Source organism: Bombus bifarius, unplaced genomic scaffold (genome assembly GCF_011952205.1).
Source record: "Bombus bifarius isolate JDL3187 unplaced genomic scaffold, Bbif_JDL3187 scf7180000008162, whole genome shotgun sequence".
Taxonomy (NCBI): Eukaryota; Metazoa; Arthropoda; class Insecta; order Hymenoptera; family Apidae; genus Bombus; species Bombus bifarius.
Genome location: NW_022884484.1, coordinates 1,011,792 through 1,026,492, shown reverse-complemented (window position 1 = coordinate 1,026,492; position 14,701 = coordinate 1,011,792). Strand labels below are relative to the sequence as shown.

Below are 14,701 nucleotides of genomic sequence, written 5' to 3'. Positions count from 1 at the left end.
TGATTCTTGAATAACATAGTTATTTAATAAAATAATTTATATTACATGTATATTTGCATTTATTCAATATCAAAATTATGAATATCCAAATTTCCTTATTGATTTTATAAAACTCATATGAATATATATTAATTTACTCTTTAGTCCAAACGATAATGAACTGCTTCATTCAACTAGACTTCATTATTTTATTTATTTTCTTATGGTATTTCTTCAAAGATAAATATCATGAATGGTCTGAATATTATGGACTGGAATGTGGAACAACAATGTTTAGACAACACATTGTCATTGACAGATGTACGAAAAAAATTATTTCCTACAAAGAGTAAACTTGATCGTGCACCAGTATTAAGTGAAAATAAATATACACCAAAAACATTGGTAGGTAATTGGTTTGAGCGCAGAGCAAGTGACATAAGCCAACCTGATGATTGGAGAACATTATATGAGATAGATTATAAGCCTCATGTTAATAAAACTTGGGAAATAAACCAAATTGCAAAGTGGGAAAATAAGCTTATTCAGGAGGTATATGAATATATATATATATATATTCATATATATATATTATATTATATATATATATATATATATATATATATAAAATATAATCTAAAGTAAATTATAAAAAAACAAATGATACATGATGTAATTTTTAAGTGACTTAATTTTTACAATATCTTGAAATACAATTTCATTGTAAGGGTTTACCTCAAGAACAATTTTTTGATCATAAAAAGGAATATTGTAGTAATATGACAACAACTTATGATTTGTGTTATAATATTTTACCAAAAAGTTTTAAAGGACCAAAAATTAGATCTTACAATGCAAGGTATATATCATTTTGTGTTAGTTATAAGTATCTCAGTTAATTATAATTATCTCAGTGCTTTAATGTTATATTCATGTTTTATAAAATTTATATTTTGTACTTGGAGACAGAGGAAATGGGTCCCTGAACAGGATCTGATGAAAAGTTTTGGTACATTAACTCAATTTGGCTTAAGAGAAGCATTAAAAGACGAATTGTACAAGAATTCACAAGAAGGAATAGCCAAATGTCAATGGTGGTCTACTTATAGGGAAGAAATTGGGGAGTTAAAGTTATTAAATATTGAACAAGATACTCAGTAAGTTATTATTTAATTTAAATTAAACCTATCAAATATATATCTTGATTTATATTTATTTTCATTGAAGATTTCACAGACGAAAAGTGAATTTTAATGTGCCAGATCTTAGACATTTCGAGCGTAAATTATCAGATTCTGAACAGTGTTTACACCCATTGAAAGTTAAAAATTCAGTGTCACATGCAAATTGAAAATATGATAATATAAAATATATTTGTCCATTAATTAATTTGTTACAAATTTTAACAAAAATGTAATATCTCGGTTGAAGATATTACAATATTTATTTTATTAAGTTACTTTAACATCACATCTTAACACAATAAACATCATATATATTCTTACAAATACACAGAACACTTTAAATTTCATTACTTATATATATATACATAACTTTTTGTGTGTTCAAAACAGCTTTTTTTCGTATTCACAAATATAATAGTAAAGTTAAAAAAAAATCAAATATTATCGATACAAAGTGAACGCAATTTCACATTATTTCATTAATTCTTAAATTTGTTGAGTTACATATATATCTTACTAGTGAACACACACGGAGAACATTTTTTATCACAAGATTGACAGTTTAGAACGGTAATAATTAATTTTCCGTCAAACCAGTATTCTATTTTCCACTATTATGCGTTCAACTTAACATTATTATTCAAATTTGATACTTTATAAACTGCGTATAAAAAAAATAATATTTATTTACAATTATTTATGTGAAATAAAAAAGTGAGTGATAACAATAGAAAACTTTATACTGGCAGTACATCGCTTATTTATAAATAGGTTGAAATATTATTGATTACTATCCATTAAAATAGAAATTTTAAAAAATACTATTTTTTAAAATAGTAATCAATTGCTTGAAAAATAGTGATTAACTTATTTTGTAACTAATAACTAAAATACGTATAAATGTATGTGGCAAATATAAATTTAGGAAGATCGTAAAAAATGTATGATATACCCTATCTAACGTAACAAAGTAGTACATAATACTATCATGTTTAATACAAGTGAACCACATAAAAGAACTGGTAACCAAACGGGATTTGTTACAATAGTGGCGTGACTAGGAAACGGCTGCATTTCAGAGGGACTTTTAATATCATTCATATCCATGTTTTGTCTTTGTGAACATTGATCTATAAAAGTTGAGTTATTTCTTTTGTTATTTTGAGATAATGATGTTTGTGGTGTACAAAGATTGGTTGATGCAAGTTTCATTGTTTGGTTATTAATTGATTGATTTCTTGATTCCGACAATGAAAATTGAGGACTATATTGAGAAAAAGATCCAACAGGACTATTAGTTTGCCTTAGTGTATGACAGGATTGTGTCGCATCTGACATAACTGAACATTGATCAAACTCATGTATGGATGGTTCTCTAGATGGACCAAAATTAGAACCCACAGAACAAAAACCAGAACTTTGACTGGATGATCTGGACAATGATGGTGCATCTATACCTTCCTGCCAATAACCACCAGCTATCCAGGATGTTTGCATAACTGATTTTAGTTTTGGTGGTGATAAAATATTTTTTTTACCAGCCTTCTTAAAAAGCTCGGAACTTTTTGTGCTATACACCTTCGTTTCAAAAATCTTAGGCATTTTAGTTGAATATTTTGGTTTATCTTCGCCCAGTGATAATATGCTTAATGTCCTCAAACTGTCATTCAATGAGTAATTGCTCTCTATCATACTCTTTTTATATACAGGTGGAGAATTGAATACTGCATTATTATTGTTAATAGACATTGGTGAACACTGTGATGCCACATTTGTGCTATAACATAAAAAATTATTTTATTTTTTGTTATATATAAAATTAGTAAAAAATTAAAACATTAAAATTGCTTACAATAAACTTTGGGAAATTGTAGATTTATAATTTATTGAATTTTCCGCATAAGGAGACATATAATCTTTCATTGTATTTGGTGTTAACCAATTGCTGGCAGTTTTGTTTATATTATTGGCAGTTTTGTTTATATTATTAGCAGTTTTAACATTGACATCAAGATTGTGCTTATTATTTGAAGTTGCTGTACATGAATCAAATAATACTGTATTTTTTGGAGAAGATTCAATTTTTTTAAATGACATATTTTTATTTACTGTACTTTTATATGACTTAGGCATGACATTTATAAAGCCTATGATTGAAATAAATAATATCATCTAAAACAAAAATAATTAATGTTGATTAATTTAATGTACTAAAATTTAATTATTAATGCAGTATATTTTATTTTAATTTATTAGCTTACCATATGATACTGAGTTATATATTCCAGAACAAACCACGAATTCTGAAAATCTGTTGTAATTAATTTAATGTCTTTAAAGGGTAAGAGTATAATCATACAAATCCATAAAAACATAAGTAATATATCAGAACTTTGTTTTTTTGTAGAAGGTATCCAACAGGCACAAAATTGAAAAAATAATCCTCCAATTGGGAAGAATATGAATTCCATGTTATACACTACCATAGATCCTAATATAGTTGAAATTATTCTGCATATTAGTTCGAAATATTTTGAATTCTGCAAAGAATGAAACAATTACAGTGAGAAATGCCATGCAAACCTTATTATTTGTTGTAATATGCTTTATTACAATACTTACATTAGCAATTATACAAAATGGTTTTTGTTTAAATAACAACATTTTATATTGTGCAAGCCATAATGCTTGCTTATATAATACGTTATTCACTGTACTTTTACATTTTGCACACAATGGATATTGTTGTTCTAAGCTATCTTTAAACTTTTTCATTTCATATTCGTAATTTCTTTCATTTTTTGGTACATAATCAGATAATTTTGATATTTTTAAACTTTCATTCATGTTACATTGTTTGCAGAGACCATTATTTGCACCTTGATTGGTTGTTGTACCCTGGTTAATTGTACAGTATCTTTTCATTTCATGTGAAGATGTCTTGTATTGTTCTGGTATAGTATATGCATAATCACCATTCTAGAATTTGACATGAAAGAAAATATAGGAATAATATTCCAAAACATATATGGAATTGTAAAAGATATCACATAGGTAGCCTGTTTCTTATGTTAAGATATTCCAATAGCTTTAAAAACATTTAATAAATCAATTAATTCAACCTGGCGAAATAATCAAAATACATTATATATAAAATTTCATTGATTTAAAATTTTTGGATGTCATATGTATGATCTTCAACACCATAAATTTATATATTTTGAATAATATGGTCCGTTGAATATTAGTTGAATAAATTGACTTACCTTAGAAAAGCCATTATATTGTTCACAATATGGACACATCCACCAATTTAGTTGTTGCCGCCAAATCTTTATATCTTTGTTGCAAAACCAGCAGTTTACTTTTATGGGCCATCTTAATCTAACATATAAAAAAATATGATATAATCATGACTGTAATTAGAGGGAAACAGAATAAATACTTACTTAAGTTTTTGGAAGACGGTGATGACTGTGACAACTATTAATAAAGTGATGATAAATATTGACATAAAATTGAATAATAAGTCAAATTCCATGTTTTATGTGAAGAACATATAAAAACTGAGAGCAAAGTTCATCTCCCGCCGACCGGTTAGAGTATCTTCACCTTAACCTATGCAGTCACGTGGCGTACTAAATTTTCACGTTCTACCTTATACGTTGTATATTTTGTCCTTGTCATAAAAAACACTTTCCGTCATGCGCGCTAAATTTTTTATAAAATTATAAATTAAGTAAATTGTAGCATAGTAGTATATACATTTTCCGCGTCGCCGCCTATTTTACTCCATAAATTTTTAAGCGTGTATCAAAGTATCAACTATACACCATTACCATTCAATCTTACCAACCTTATGTGGAGAAACATAAAATAAGTATAATTTTGAAGAAATAAAATACAAGGCATTAAATAATAAATTTAAAGCAATATCCAATTATTTCTCGATTACTTCAGTAATATTACTCTAGAAAATTATTTGTAAGTTTGATAAATAAATAAGAAACTAAATTGACACTACAATAAAATATAAAAAATAATTATTTTACATTAGCTAAAACTAAAAAGAAGGAAAATGTATATATGAAAATTAAAATAATTATAATTTTATGAAATCATAGTCGTAAAGGATAATTTACAATGAGCGAATGTAATCGATTTATTTTATTAAATGTTTAAGAATTTGTTTTAATAAATGATATATAAGGAATTTAATTTATTAATTTAATTTAAAAATCTGTTTAAACAATCTAATTTTTTTTACTAAAGATGGTTTATAAACAATGTACAGGAAATGTATCAATCGATATGAAACTGATTCTCGATAATCTTACAGCTACAGCAAGTAATCGATTCGTAAGTTGATATTGAGTATCCGTACGTGGTACTACGTGATCCGTACAGTGGGTATCGATGACAAGCAATTCTTGTAATATTACAAAGAAGTGTCAAGTTCTAAACTTTCTTTCTTGCTTATTTTTATAAGTAAATGGCCATATAAGAACAATTATAATTAGTAATTGATTATAAATAGTGAGTGCAACAATGACGCTCACAAATAAGGTAATTGATCGAATCTAAGCAACATGCATAATTTTACAATTATTATAGCTAGTTTTTATCCTTATATTTTAGATGGAAATAGATGAGAAACTTATTAAGGGAGAAGGTTTTAAACCGTATTACATTACTAAAATTGAAGAACTTCAATTAATCGTAGCTGAAAAAAGTCAAAATTTAAGGAGGTTACAAGCACAACGTAACGAGCTCAATGCCAAAGGTATATCAATTATGTTTTCATCTTTTTAACTAACTTTTATTTGTGTTTGATGCATTTTGCGATAAAAATTGGTGTTTTTTTGTAGTACGTATGTTGCGTGAAGAATTGCAGCTTCTCCAAGAACAAGGATCATATGTTGGAGAAGTTGTTAAACCAATGGACAAGAAGAAAGTTTTGGTTAAAGTACATCCTGAAGGGAAGTTTGTAGTAGATATAGATAAAAATATTGATATTAATGATGTAACTCCAAATTCAAGAGTTGCGTTACGCAATGAAAGTTATACATTGCATAAAATTTTACCAAACAAAGTTGACCCACTTGTTTCTCTTATGATGGTGGAAAAAGTACCAGACTCTACATATGAGATGGTAGGAGGTTTAGATAAACAAATTAAAGAAATCAAAGAAGTTATTGAATTGCCTGTTAAACATCCTGAATTATTTGATGCTCTTGGGATTGCTCAACCTAAAGGTGTACTCTTGTATGGACCACCAGGTAAATAATAAAGAAGCTAATTTTTAAAATCTATCTTCTTCCTTTTAATTAAACTTAATTATATTGTTGATAAATTTGCAATTTATTTTTAGGTACAGGCAAAACATTATTAGCAAGAGCAGTTGCTCATCATACTGAATGTACTTTTATTCGTGTATCTGGTTCTGAATTGGTACAAAAGTTTATTGGTGAAGGTTCACGAATGGTTCGTGAATTGTTTGTAATGGCAAGAGAACATGCACCATCTATAATATTCATGGATGAAATAGATTCAATTGGAAGTTCTCGTATTGAATCTGGTTCTGGAGGAGATAGTGAAGTAAGTTTTACGCATTTGTTTTATCGACCAGTCGCGGTGTCGATGTTGTCACTAAGGAAAACTCGGTGTTGGTGTCTTTTTTGTACGAAGAAAGCGGATTCGTGATGCCCATTGGGTATAACCAATGTTAATGAATGAGAATAGATGGAGGAGGCCTCCTACCAACGTGGCTCGTAGTTGACATTGTTCATGGCAAAAGCCCGCTTTTACTGTTAGGTAAATACCCGCTTTCTCCGTAATTTGTAAGAGCGCACAAAAAACCTAAGGATTGTTCTAAGGACCATCCATAAACCAAAAACACTTACAGGATTAGAAATTCCTTCAAGTCAATAAGATTACGATTGAAACGAATAAGTTAAAAAGCTTAAGTTTATGGTGGGTCCTTAGATTTATTGAGGATCTGAATAACGGTACGTGGGCCTTTGACGGCCAGACAACGAGGGATGGCGTACGGATTATCTCACGCGACGTAATAGCATTAGATCTGAAAATTTTAGCTTAATAATGAATGTGTTTTATCAACTTTTGATACTTAGGTTCAACGAACCATGCTTGAATTGCTCAATCAATTAGATGGTTTTGAAGCAACAAAAAATATAAAAGTCATTATGGCTACAAACAGAATTGATATATTGGATCCAGCGTTATTAAGACCGGGACGTATAGATCGTAAAATTGAATTTCCACCTCCAAATGAAGAAGCGCGACTTGATATTTTAAAAATTCATTCGAGAAAAATGAATTTAACACGTGGTATAAATTTAAGGAAAATTGCCGAACTCATGCCTGGTGCGTCAGGTGCAGAAGTGAAGGTAATTAATATAACGTTTTGCAGTATGCTAAGATATATTTTTATTGTTAAAATTATCTATTTATTTATTTGTTTCCAGGGTGTATGCACAGAAGCCGGTATGTATGCTCTCAGAGAACGTCGTGTTCATGTTACTCAAGAAGATTTTGAAATGGCTGTAGCAAAAGTTATGCAGAAAGATTCAGAAAAAAATATGTCCATCAAGAAATTATGGAAGTAATTAGTTTTATTCTGCAATTCTTTCTTTCTATACCATTTCGCAGTTTTTGTAAAACCATCTGTAAATTCTATATAACTTTGATTAAAATGTATACAAAACAAAGATTATAGTTGTAAGAAAAAATTCATTAAATTCATTATTATATAGATTAGTGGTGTTTATACTAATATACAGGTGATTCCCTTTCTCAATTTTAAACAACTTGGTGTTTTTCTTGAAAATATACTATTTTCTATAGTCTATCTAACAAGGTGGGCAATAAACATAAACGTATTACAATCTTCGTTTACGTTTATTGTGTGACAACGACTATACCTAAATCGCGTCATTTCCGTCCTCATCTTGTTGAACAGACTATAGAGATTTATTTCTTTTTGTGTATCCCTACTCCTAAATTTTTCGTTTGTGGTGGCATGTAGCGCTGTAGAACGACGTGTTGCATTACATGTCCATTTCAATCCGTTTGTACGTAAATAAGTTACGAGCTTTCAATTAAAATAATTTTCCTATAAAAAGTACAGTTTATTGCAATTCAAAATGGGTGGTAAAAAAAGAAAAATTGGAAAGCAGAGGAAGGATAAATTTTACCAATTAGCAAAAGAAACTGGTAAGAATTTAAAAATATTCTTTTATAAATGAAATAAAGATTTAAAAAATTAAACTATTTCCTTATCCAATAAATGATTTAATGTGAAATATTTAATGTTGCATGTGATTTACTTTTAAAGTTTTATTTCATTATATATTATTTACAAGTAGCTCTTTTAATAGGTTATGTTTTATAGGTTATAGGTCACGTGCTGCTTTTAAATTAATTCAGATGAATCGAAAATTTGAGTTTTTACAAAAATCCCGAGTATGCATAGATTTGTGTGCAGCTCCTGGAGGGTGGATGCAAATCGCTCGACAAAATATGCCAGTATCTTCTGTAATAATAGGTGTAGATTTGTTTCCCATAAAGCCCATTCCAGGATGTATTAGTTTAGTTGAAGATATAACAACAGACAAATGCCGTGTATCAATATCACGTGAATTGAAAACTTGGAAAGCTGACGTTGTACTTCATGATGGAGCACCAAATGTTGGTAAAAACTGGCTCCATGATGCATATCAACAAATTGTCTTAACTCTAGCTGCTCTTAAAATGGCAACATATTTCTTACGACCTGGTGGTTGGTTTATAACTAAAGTTTTTCGTTCAAAAGATTATAATGCACTAGTTTGGGTGTTAAAGCAATTATTCAGGAAGGTATATATAACATTTTTATCATAGAAATATAATTTTCAATATATTAATATTGAATTTCTGTGTTTTAATTAAGGTACATGCAACTAAACCACAAGCATCACGTGCAGAATCTGCTGAAATTTTTGTTGTTTGTCAGTATTATATTGCACCAGATAAATTAGATCCTAAATTTTTAGATCCAAAATATGTTTTCTCAGAATTAGAAATTGAGCCCACAAATAAATTAAATGTATATAATCCTGCGAAAAAGAAAGATAAAGTGGAGGGTTACCCAGAAAATGATTATACTTTATATCATAAGCTATCTGTTAAAGATTTTATAGCACATGAAAATGCTGTGGAAGCATTGCAGAATGCTTCTGAAATTGTTTTTGATGATGAAACAATAGCAAATCATGAGAAGACCACCAAAGAAATTAAGGAATGTTGTAAGGATATTAAAGTATTAGGAAAAAAGGATTTACGAAGTTTAATTAATTGGTGGAAGGCAGTAAAGGAATCTTTAAAAGAAAAAGAACCAGATGAAAATGTACAAAATTTGCCTGATGAGGCAACAAAAGCACCACCTATGAGTCAAGAAGAACTGGAAGATTTGGAAGATGAACAAATTAGAAAACAAATAGAAGAACTTAGAGAAGAAGAAGCTAGAGAGCTTAAACGGAAAAAGAAGAAAGCTAACAAAGAAAGGCAAAAATTAAATGAACGATTGAAACTAAAAATGATTCATAAAGGAAATGAAGGTCCTGTATTAGAAGGAGATGATATGTTTAGTTTAAAAGACATTAAAACACATCAACAGTTAGCAAATATAATGGATCAAGATCCTGATCTAGTAGCACAAAGTGATGTAGATTCAGATGCAGAACAAAGAAAACCAAAAAAGGTTAGATATAATAAGGATGAAGGACATTTAGATAGCTCAAATTTATACTATAAAACAGAAGATAGTGAACCAGAGGATTCAAGCGATGCTTCAGATGATGATTCAGACAGCAATAAGTCAGGCTTAGGTATTTATTGTTGTATTTATTGTTATAATTTCTTTTTATATTTATAAAAGCTTGTAATATTTTTACACAAATGAATTTTAGGTTTAAATGAATCTGACGACGACGATACAAAGAAAGTTTCTAAAAAGAGAAAAAATATTGATGAAGATCTAGAGAATCCTTTATTAACTGATTTAGATCATAGAGACAAGAAAACTAAAAGAATTCACAAAGCAGAATTATGGTTTGAGAAGGATATATTTAAAAACTTAGAAGTTGAAAAAGATGAAGATTTTGAATTGGATAAAATGGTCGAGGAATATAAAAAGAAAGGGGGTCGTATAATAGGACAAGACGGTTCCATAGATAGTGATAAAGAAAGTAAAGTAAAAAAATCTAAGAATATACAAAAAAAGAAACAAGGAGATGACGAGGACGACTATAATAGTGATGATACAGACTCTGATTATGATGTTGACAAAATGGTTTCAACTACAAAATCTAAAAAAGATAAAATTAGCGGCAAAGATAATCCTCAGGCGACTAGTAAGTATATTACATGAATATAGAAGAATAGCTTTATGTAGTAAATATAGAACATAATGTAATTATATGTATAAAATATAGGTGCAAAATCAAAGAAAAGGAAACGTTTATCAGAAGAAGATTTAGCATTAGGATCACTATTAATTCAAAGTAAAAAAACTCGAAGGGATTTAGTAGATTCAGCCTGGAATAGATATGCATTTAATGATGAAAAATTACCAGATTGGTTTGTACAAGATGAAGAAAAACACATGAAGAATGTGATGCCGGTACCTAAGGAACTTGTTGATGAATATAAAAAACGTGTTGAGGACTTAAATGTTAGACCAATCAAAAAAGTAATAGAAGCAAAGTCAAGAAAGAAGCGAAGAGCGTTACGTAAATTAGAAAAAGCAAAGAAAAAAGTGGAAACAATAATGGATAACACTGACATTAGCGATAGAGAGAAAGCGAAACAAGTTCAAGCGTAAGTGCAAGTTTTTGATGATAATACTAATTCAGTTTGTATTTCTGTATTATATATGGTTATGATTCTTTTTGTAGATTATATAAGAAAGCCCATAAAGAGCCGAAGAAGAATGTTACTTACGTAGTGATGAAAAAACATATGGCACAGAAGAAAGCGGCAAGACCACCAGGTGTTAAAGGACGTTATAAATTGGTTGATCCGAGAATGAAGAAAGATTTACGTGCGGCGAAAGCAAAAGAAAAAACTAAGGGACGCGGAAAGAAGAATAGTGGTGGTAAACCACTTCGAGGGAAGTTTAAAGCTCAGAAGAGAAAAAAGACAAAATAATTTATTTTATGTAGAATACAAAATGATTGTATAAATTTGTAATCTCTACTTCTTTATAATCCTAAACTTTTAACGACAGTATGACAAAACACCGAAAAACAGATATTACTTTGCAATATTTTTGTAACAGTGTAAATAATGCATTTTGTACATAAATACATATTGTGTATATAGTTTACACAACCATTTTTGTACATATATTGTATATTTACATTTATTGACACACCTGCAAAGTTAAGTAAATAATTAAGGTTCGTAAATTGCGAAAAAATTTTATAAATAAATTTATCAATATTTAGGAAATACATTAAGAATTCTTTCCAAAAGAATAAAAGAAAAAGAAGATAATATATATGCAGACGTTTTTCCTGAGATGAAGGTAAAATGATGCTTGATATGATTCATAAAGTGATGCAGCGCGAGGCTAAATGATATAGATAAATTTCACTACTCACCTGTCCAGCTGCGTAAAGCCTCCCACTATGATCAACATGGTATTACATTTCCCCTTCTCTATACTTCCACTGCTAACGGCACCCTTCCTGGGTGTATTCCGTGCATCGAACATTCTGATGCAATCGTGGCTGCGTAGCGTCGGGACGCTGCGGTCGATGTCAAGGACAAGGCCGATGGCATTTAGAAAGATCGTTTTACGTCGACGTTGTTGCAATGAAAGTGGCGTCGATGAGACTTTTTTTGGCTCGCTGCCAAAAATCGCATCATCGCCTTCCGGCTTCATCATTGGTGTTAGTTTCTAGAAATATACATACATGTACACATGCAGTGTGATTTACTACAACGATTGTTCTCTATTTTTTCTCTATTTTCTATGTTGTTGATATTGTTAGAAAGTGTTTTTGTTATTTAAGAATTTGTGTTAATTGTCAGAAAATTGAGGAAATATTAACGATGATGTAACTACGCAGAGGCGACCCGTTGCAACGGTCGATGTCAAGGCCGAGCTTAGTAACACATAAATTTCATAATACGATGAAATGCAGTATCTTTGGTACATAGCGAATACATTGGAAGTAAATAGATTGTAATTACATGTTTCTAGGTTTCTGTAAAAGGTTTTCCATATATGATCTTATTACACCTGTTGAAAGATATAATCTTTAAAGCATTTCAAAATATTATTGGTAACAAAATCCGATTTTCATTTCTACGAATATTTTAAGAGATAGAAAAACCATTAAATATTATGTACTTATAAAGGTTAATCATTTATATTAAAACGTTTATCATGGGAATGTATTTTCTTTTTCGAAGAAATTGTGATATGGGGTTTTTATTAAAACACGTTTATGATCTACGATATTAGAGCAGAGGTACGTTTAATATGAATTGCAATTGTAATAGCTTATATTCGTTACTTCCTCGAAGACAATTTTAGAAAATCGTAATCAGTTTAATTTTAAAGGACGCACCGATATATCTCGGGCGTGGTAATATCCACTTGTTCTAATTTGCCTAGCGCGAGCCAAGTTTGCATTCGGCGCCAAACACTTGTAGGCACTGTAACGATGTTCGTAAATCTTAAAGATGTACTGGCGCCAACGTTGATGACTTTTAGAAGAAGAGCTGTTTCTAACTTTCGATTTTTAAGTCGTCAGTAAGTATGTCTTTATCGTGGAATATATATATATACGTTTTACTTCTTATATTATCAAATGTATATTATCAAAAGTCTTATTCCAATTGCTAAATTGTTGTAACTCTTCGTTGCATCTCCATGTTAATAGAGGTTAAGTAAAAATTCATTTATGTATAAGAAGAATTGTTCACGTACATATATTATGAAACAATATTCTAATTACGGTTAGGTTATCGACTTTTTTAATTGAATCATCTGATAACATTGAATGTATAAGTTGAACTTAGTAAATTTCGAAACCTTGAACTAAACCGATGGCTTTTAATTCGAGTTAAAATTATGACTAGAAATTGTTCCAGAAATACCTACAATTGAAAAATAGGCTATAGTGTAACGAATGAGAAACATTTGGTGAAACGTGTTTTTCAACAACACTATCGGCGAATAATGTATCATGATAATTATGACAAGGAACGTGTTCGATTTTTAGAAATATCAAGTGTTGATAAGATATTGGTTTTGGTACTGGTATTTATTCTTTTTTCAGTAGTATAAACAATGACCAATTGACGTATGTTACTCGGTCAGGTCAAGTTTCCTGGCTTAGGCTCTTTTATGAAAGATTGTCGGTGTGTATGTGTATCTTTACGCGGTTGGCGCTTACGTCAAGGGCGACCTCGACTTTCCACCGTCTCTAATCTGTATGAGGATCGTTTGCGAGACAAGCATTTCATTTTCACTGTGTGTAACATTAGATATAAGCCTTAAGACTTTGTAATCTCTTTATGAACACATGGAACACTTCATTTTCTCTTTCATCGACTATATTGTCAATTCACACAAGAAGTGAATTCACTAAATGTATCAGATAAGAATCTCATTCAGTTTATTGCTCTGTTCTTATTTATTTTGGCATTTAATTAGAGAAGCTTGATTAATGATTAAGTTTTATTTGTTTACCTATTCTAATTTTGAAAATAAAGTAAATATTCTGCAGATTATGCCCACATTAAAGCTGATAGATCGTTATGATTATTTTGGTTAATATAAAAGTTTTTACTTTTTACTACCATCGTCTCAAGTCTTAAAACCTAAAATTGCCTAATATTTCAATGCAAAGATTATCTAGCTAAGTATAAAGAAATATTAAAAATCAACCTACGCTGTTGCTGTCTTAGCTATTTATAGTATAAATCTGTTACTATAAAATACAATCAGATCACTTGATTGTGGTTTCAAGTGGCAGGAATTTAAAACTTCCTATATTGCAGTAATATCGTCCACATATTCGTCCTGTTGAAAAGGTAAATGATATATTGGAATTCCTGTTGCAACTTTTCTTGTTATTTCCACATGTAACTTTGGACCACAAAACCAAAAATCGAATGGGTAAAACGCTGAACGAAAATGAAAATGGGGTGATTGATAGTAAAAGTAAAAATTGCGAGCATATGTACATGAACCGGAACGAATTGGGCAGACATGCATAGTGAGACTGAGATATAGGGGAAAAAAGAGAAAAGTTACGATGGTAAGGGTAGATGCAGTGAGACAAGAGCTGACGCGTGGTACATAATTGAGAATCGTTAACGCGTCCTCGAGGGAGATCGAGCGGCTGGATTTTGCTAGGTCCTCTCTTACTCTCCGCCGCCGTTACCATCAGCTTGCCTGCCTCTTCTCGTCCCGACTTCCTAGCCACGGTGTTGGTGACCTTCAACCGATCAAGAGTGGA

At 30.0% G+C, this 14,701-nt stretch overlaps 5 protein-coding genes across 6 annotated transcripts; 3 read left to right on the top strand and 2 right to left on the bottom strand.

Annotated features, from left to right (window-relative positions):
• The first annotated feature begins 845 nt into the window (after positions 1-845).
• Positions 846-1,364, top strand: LOC117208750. Its single transcript, XM_033450060.1, has 2 exons — positions 846-1,136; positions 1,207-1,364. The coding sequence occupies exons 1-2, from the start codon at positions 901-903 to the stop codon at positions 1,328-1,330; spliced, it is 360 nt and encodes a 119-aa protein (XP_033305951.1). The 5' UTR covers positions 846-900; the 3' UTR covers positions 1,331-1,364.
• A 207-nt stretch (positions 1,365-1,571) lies between these two features.
• On the bottom strand, positions 1,572-4,704 carry LOC117208748. The gene is made up of 6 exons (XM_033450059.1): positions 4,613-4,704; positions 4,430-4,547; positions 3,786-4,142; positions 3,425-3,703; positions 3,016-3,335; positions 1,572-2,940 (listed from the first exon to the last, which is right to left on the bottom strand). Exons 1-6 carry the CDS (start codon positions 4,702-4,704, stop codon positions 2,121-2,123), a joined length of 1,986 nt encoding a protein of 661 aa, XP_033305950.1. The 3' UTR covers positions 1,572-2,120.
• An 812-nt stretch (positions 4,705-5,516) lies between these two features.
• LOC117208824 (26S proteasome regulatory subunit 8) lies at positions 5,517-7,938 on the top strand. Its single transcript, XM_033450227.1, has 6 exons — positions 5,517-5,729; positions 5,802-5,946; positions 6,032-6,442; positions 6,535-6,761; positions 7,298-7,573; positions 7,652-7,938. The coding sequence occupies exons 1-6, from the start codon at positions 5,712-5,714 to the stop codon at positions 7,790-7,792; spliced, it is 1,218 nt and encodes a 405-aa protein (XP_033306118.1). The 5' UTR covers positions 5,517-5,711; the 3' UTR covers positions 7,793-7,938.
• Positions 7,939-8,188: 250 nt separating this feature from the next.
• On the top strand, positions 8,189-11,566 carry LOC117208823 (pre-rRNA 2'-O-ribose RNA methyltransferase FTSJ3). The gene is made up of 6 exons (XM_033450226.1): positions 8,189-8,399; positions 8,578-9,041; positions 9,115-10,051; positions 10,133-10,576; positions 10,658-11,042; positions 11,120-11,566. Exons 1-6 carry the CDS (start codon positions 8,330-8,332, stop codon positions 11,370-11,372), a joined length of 2,553 nt encoding a protein of 850 aa, XP_033306117.1. The 5' UTR covers positions 8,189-8,329; the 3' UTR covers positions 11,373-11,566.
• Positions 11,478-14,670, bottom strand: LOC117208826. Of its 2 annotated transcripts, none has more exons than XM_033450228.1 (3): positions 14,627-14,670; positions 11,828-12,126; positions 11,478-11,598 (listed from the first exon to the last, which is right to left on the bottom strand). In XM_033450228.1, exons 1-3 carry the CDS (start codon positions 14,627-14,629, stop codon positions 11,478-11,480), a joined length of 423 nt encoding a protein of 140 aa, XP_033306119.1. In that variant the 5' UTR covers positions 14,630-14,670. The 2 variants fall into 2 exon arrangements, with proteins under 2 accessions (XP_033306119.1, XP_033306121.1); XM_033450230.1 differs by lacking the exon at positions 14,627-14,670 and adding an exon at positions 12,803-13,233.
• Between the last annotated feature and the right edge of the window lie 31 nt (positions 14,671-14,701).

Coding starts and splice junctions, on each gene's coding strand:
- LOC117208824 (XM_033450227.1), top strand. Junction 5,947..6,031: donor TAACGAGCTCAATGCCAAAG/GTATATCAATTA, acceptor GTTTTTTTGTAG/TACGTATGTTGCGTGAAGAA. Junction 6,443..6,534: donor ACTCTTGTATGGACCACCAG/GTAAATAATAAA, acceptor ATTTATTTTTAG/GTACAGGCAAAACATTATTA.
- LOC117208826 (XM_033450228.1), bottom strand. Junction 11,599..11,827: donor GGCTTTACGCAGCTGGACAG/GTGAGTAGTGAA, acceptor TTAACTTTGCAG/GTGTGTCAATAAATGTAAAT.
- LOC117208750 (XM_033450060.1), top strand. CDS start 901: ATGTTATATTCATGTTTTATAAAATTTATATTTTGTACTTGGAGACAG. Junction 1,137..1,206: donor AATATTGAACAAGATACTCA/GTAAGTTATTAT, acceptor TTTTCATTGAAG/ATTTCACAGACGAAAAGTGA.
- LOC117208748 (XM_033450059.1), bottom strand. CDS start 4,704: ATGGAATTTGACTTATTATTCAATTTTATGTCAATATTTATCATCACT. Junction 4,143..4,429: donor AATATAATGGCTTTTCTAAG/GTAAGTCAATTT, acceptor GTCAAATTCTAG/AATGGTGATTATGCATATAC. Junction 2,941..3,015: donor ACAATTTCCCAAAGTTTATT/GTAAGCAATTTT, acceptor TTTATGTTATAG/CACAAATGTGGCATCACAGT.
- LOC117208823 (XM_033450226.1), top strand. CDS start 8,330: ATGGGTGGTAAAAAAAGAAAAATTGGAAAGCAGAGGAAGGATAAATTT. Junction 10,577..10,657: donor AGATAATCCTCAGGCGACTA/GTAAGTATATTA, acceptor TATAAAATATAG/GTGCAAAATCAAAGAAAAGG. Junction 11,043..11,119: donor AAAGCGAAACAAGTTCAAGC/GTAAGTGCAAGT, acceptor TTCTTTTTGTAG/ATTATATAAGAAAGCCCATA.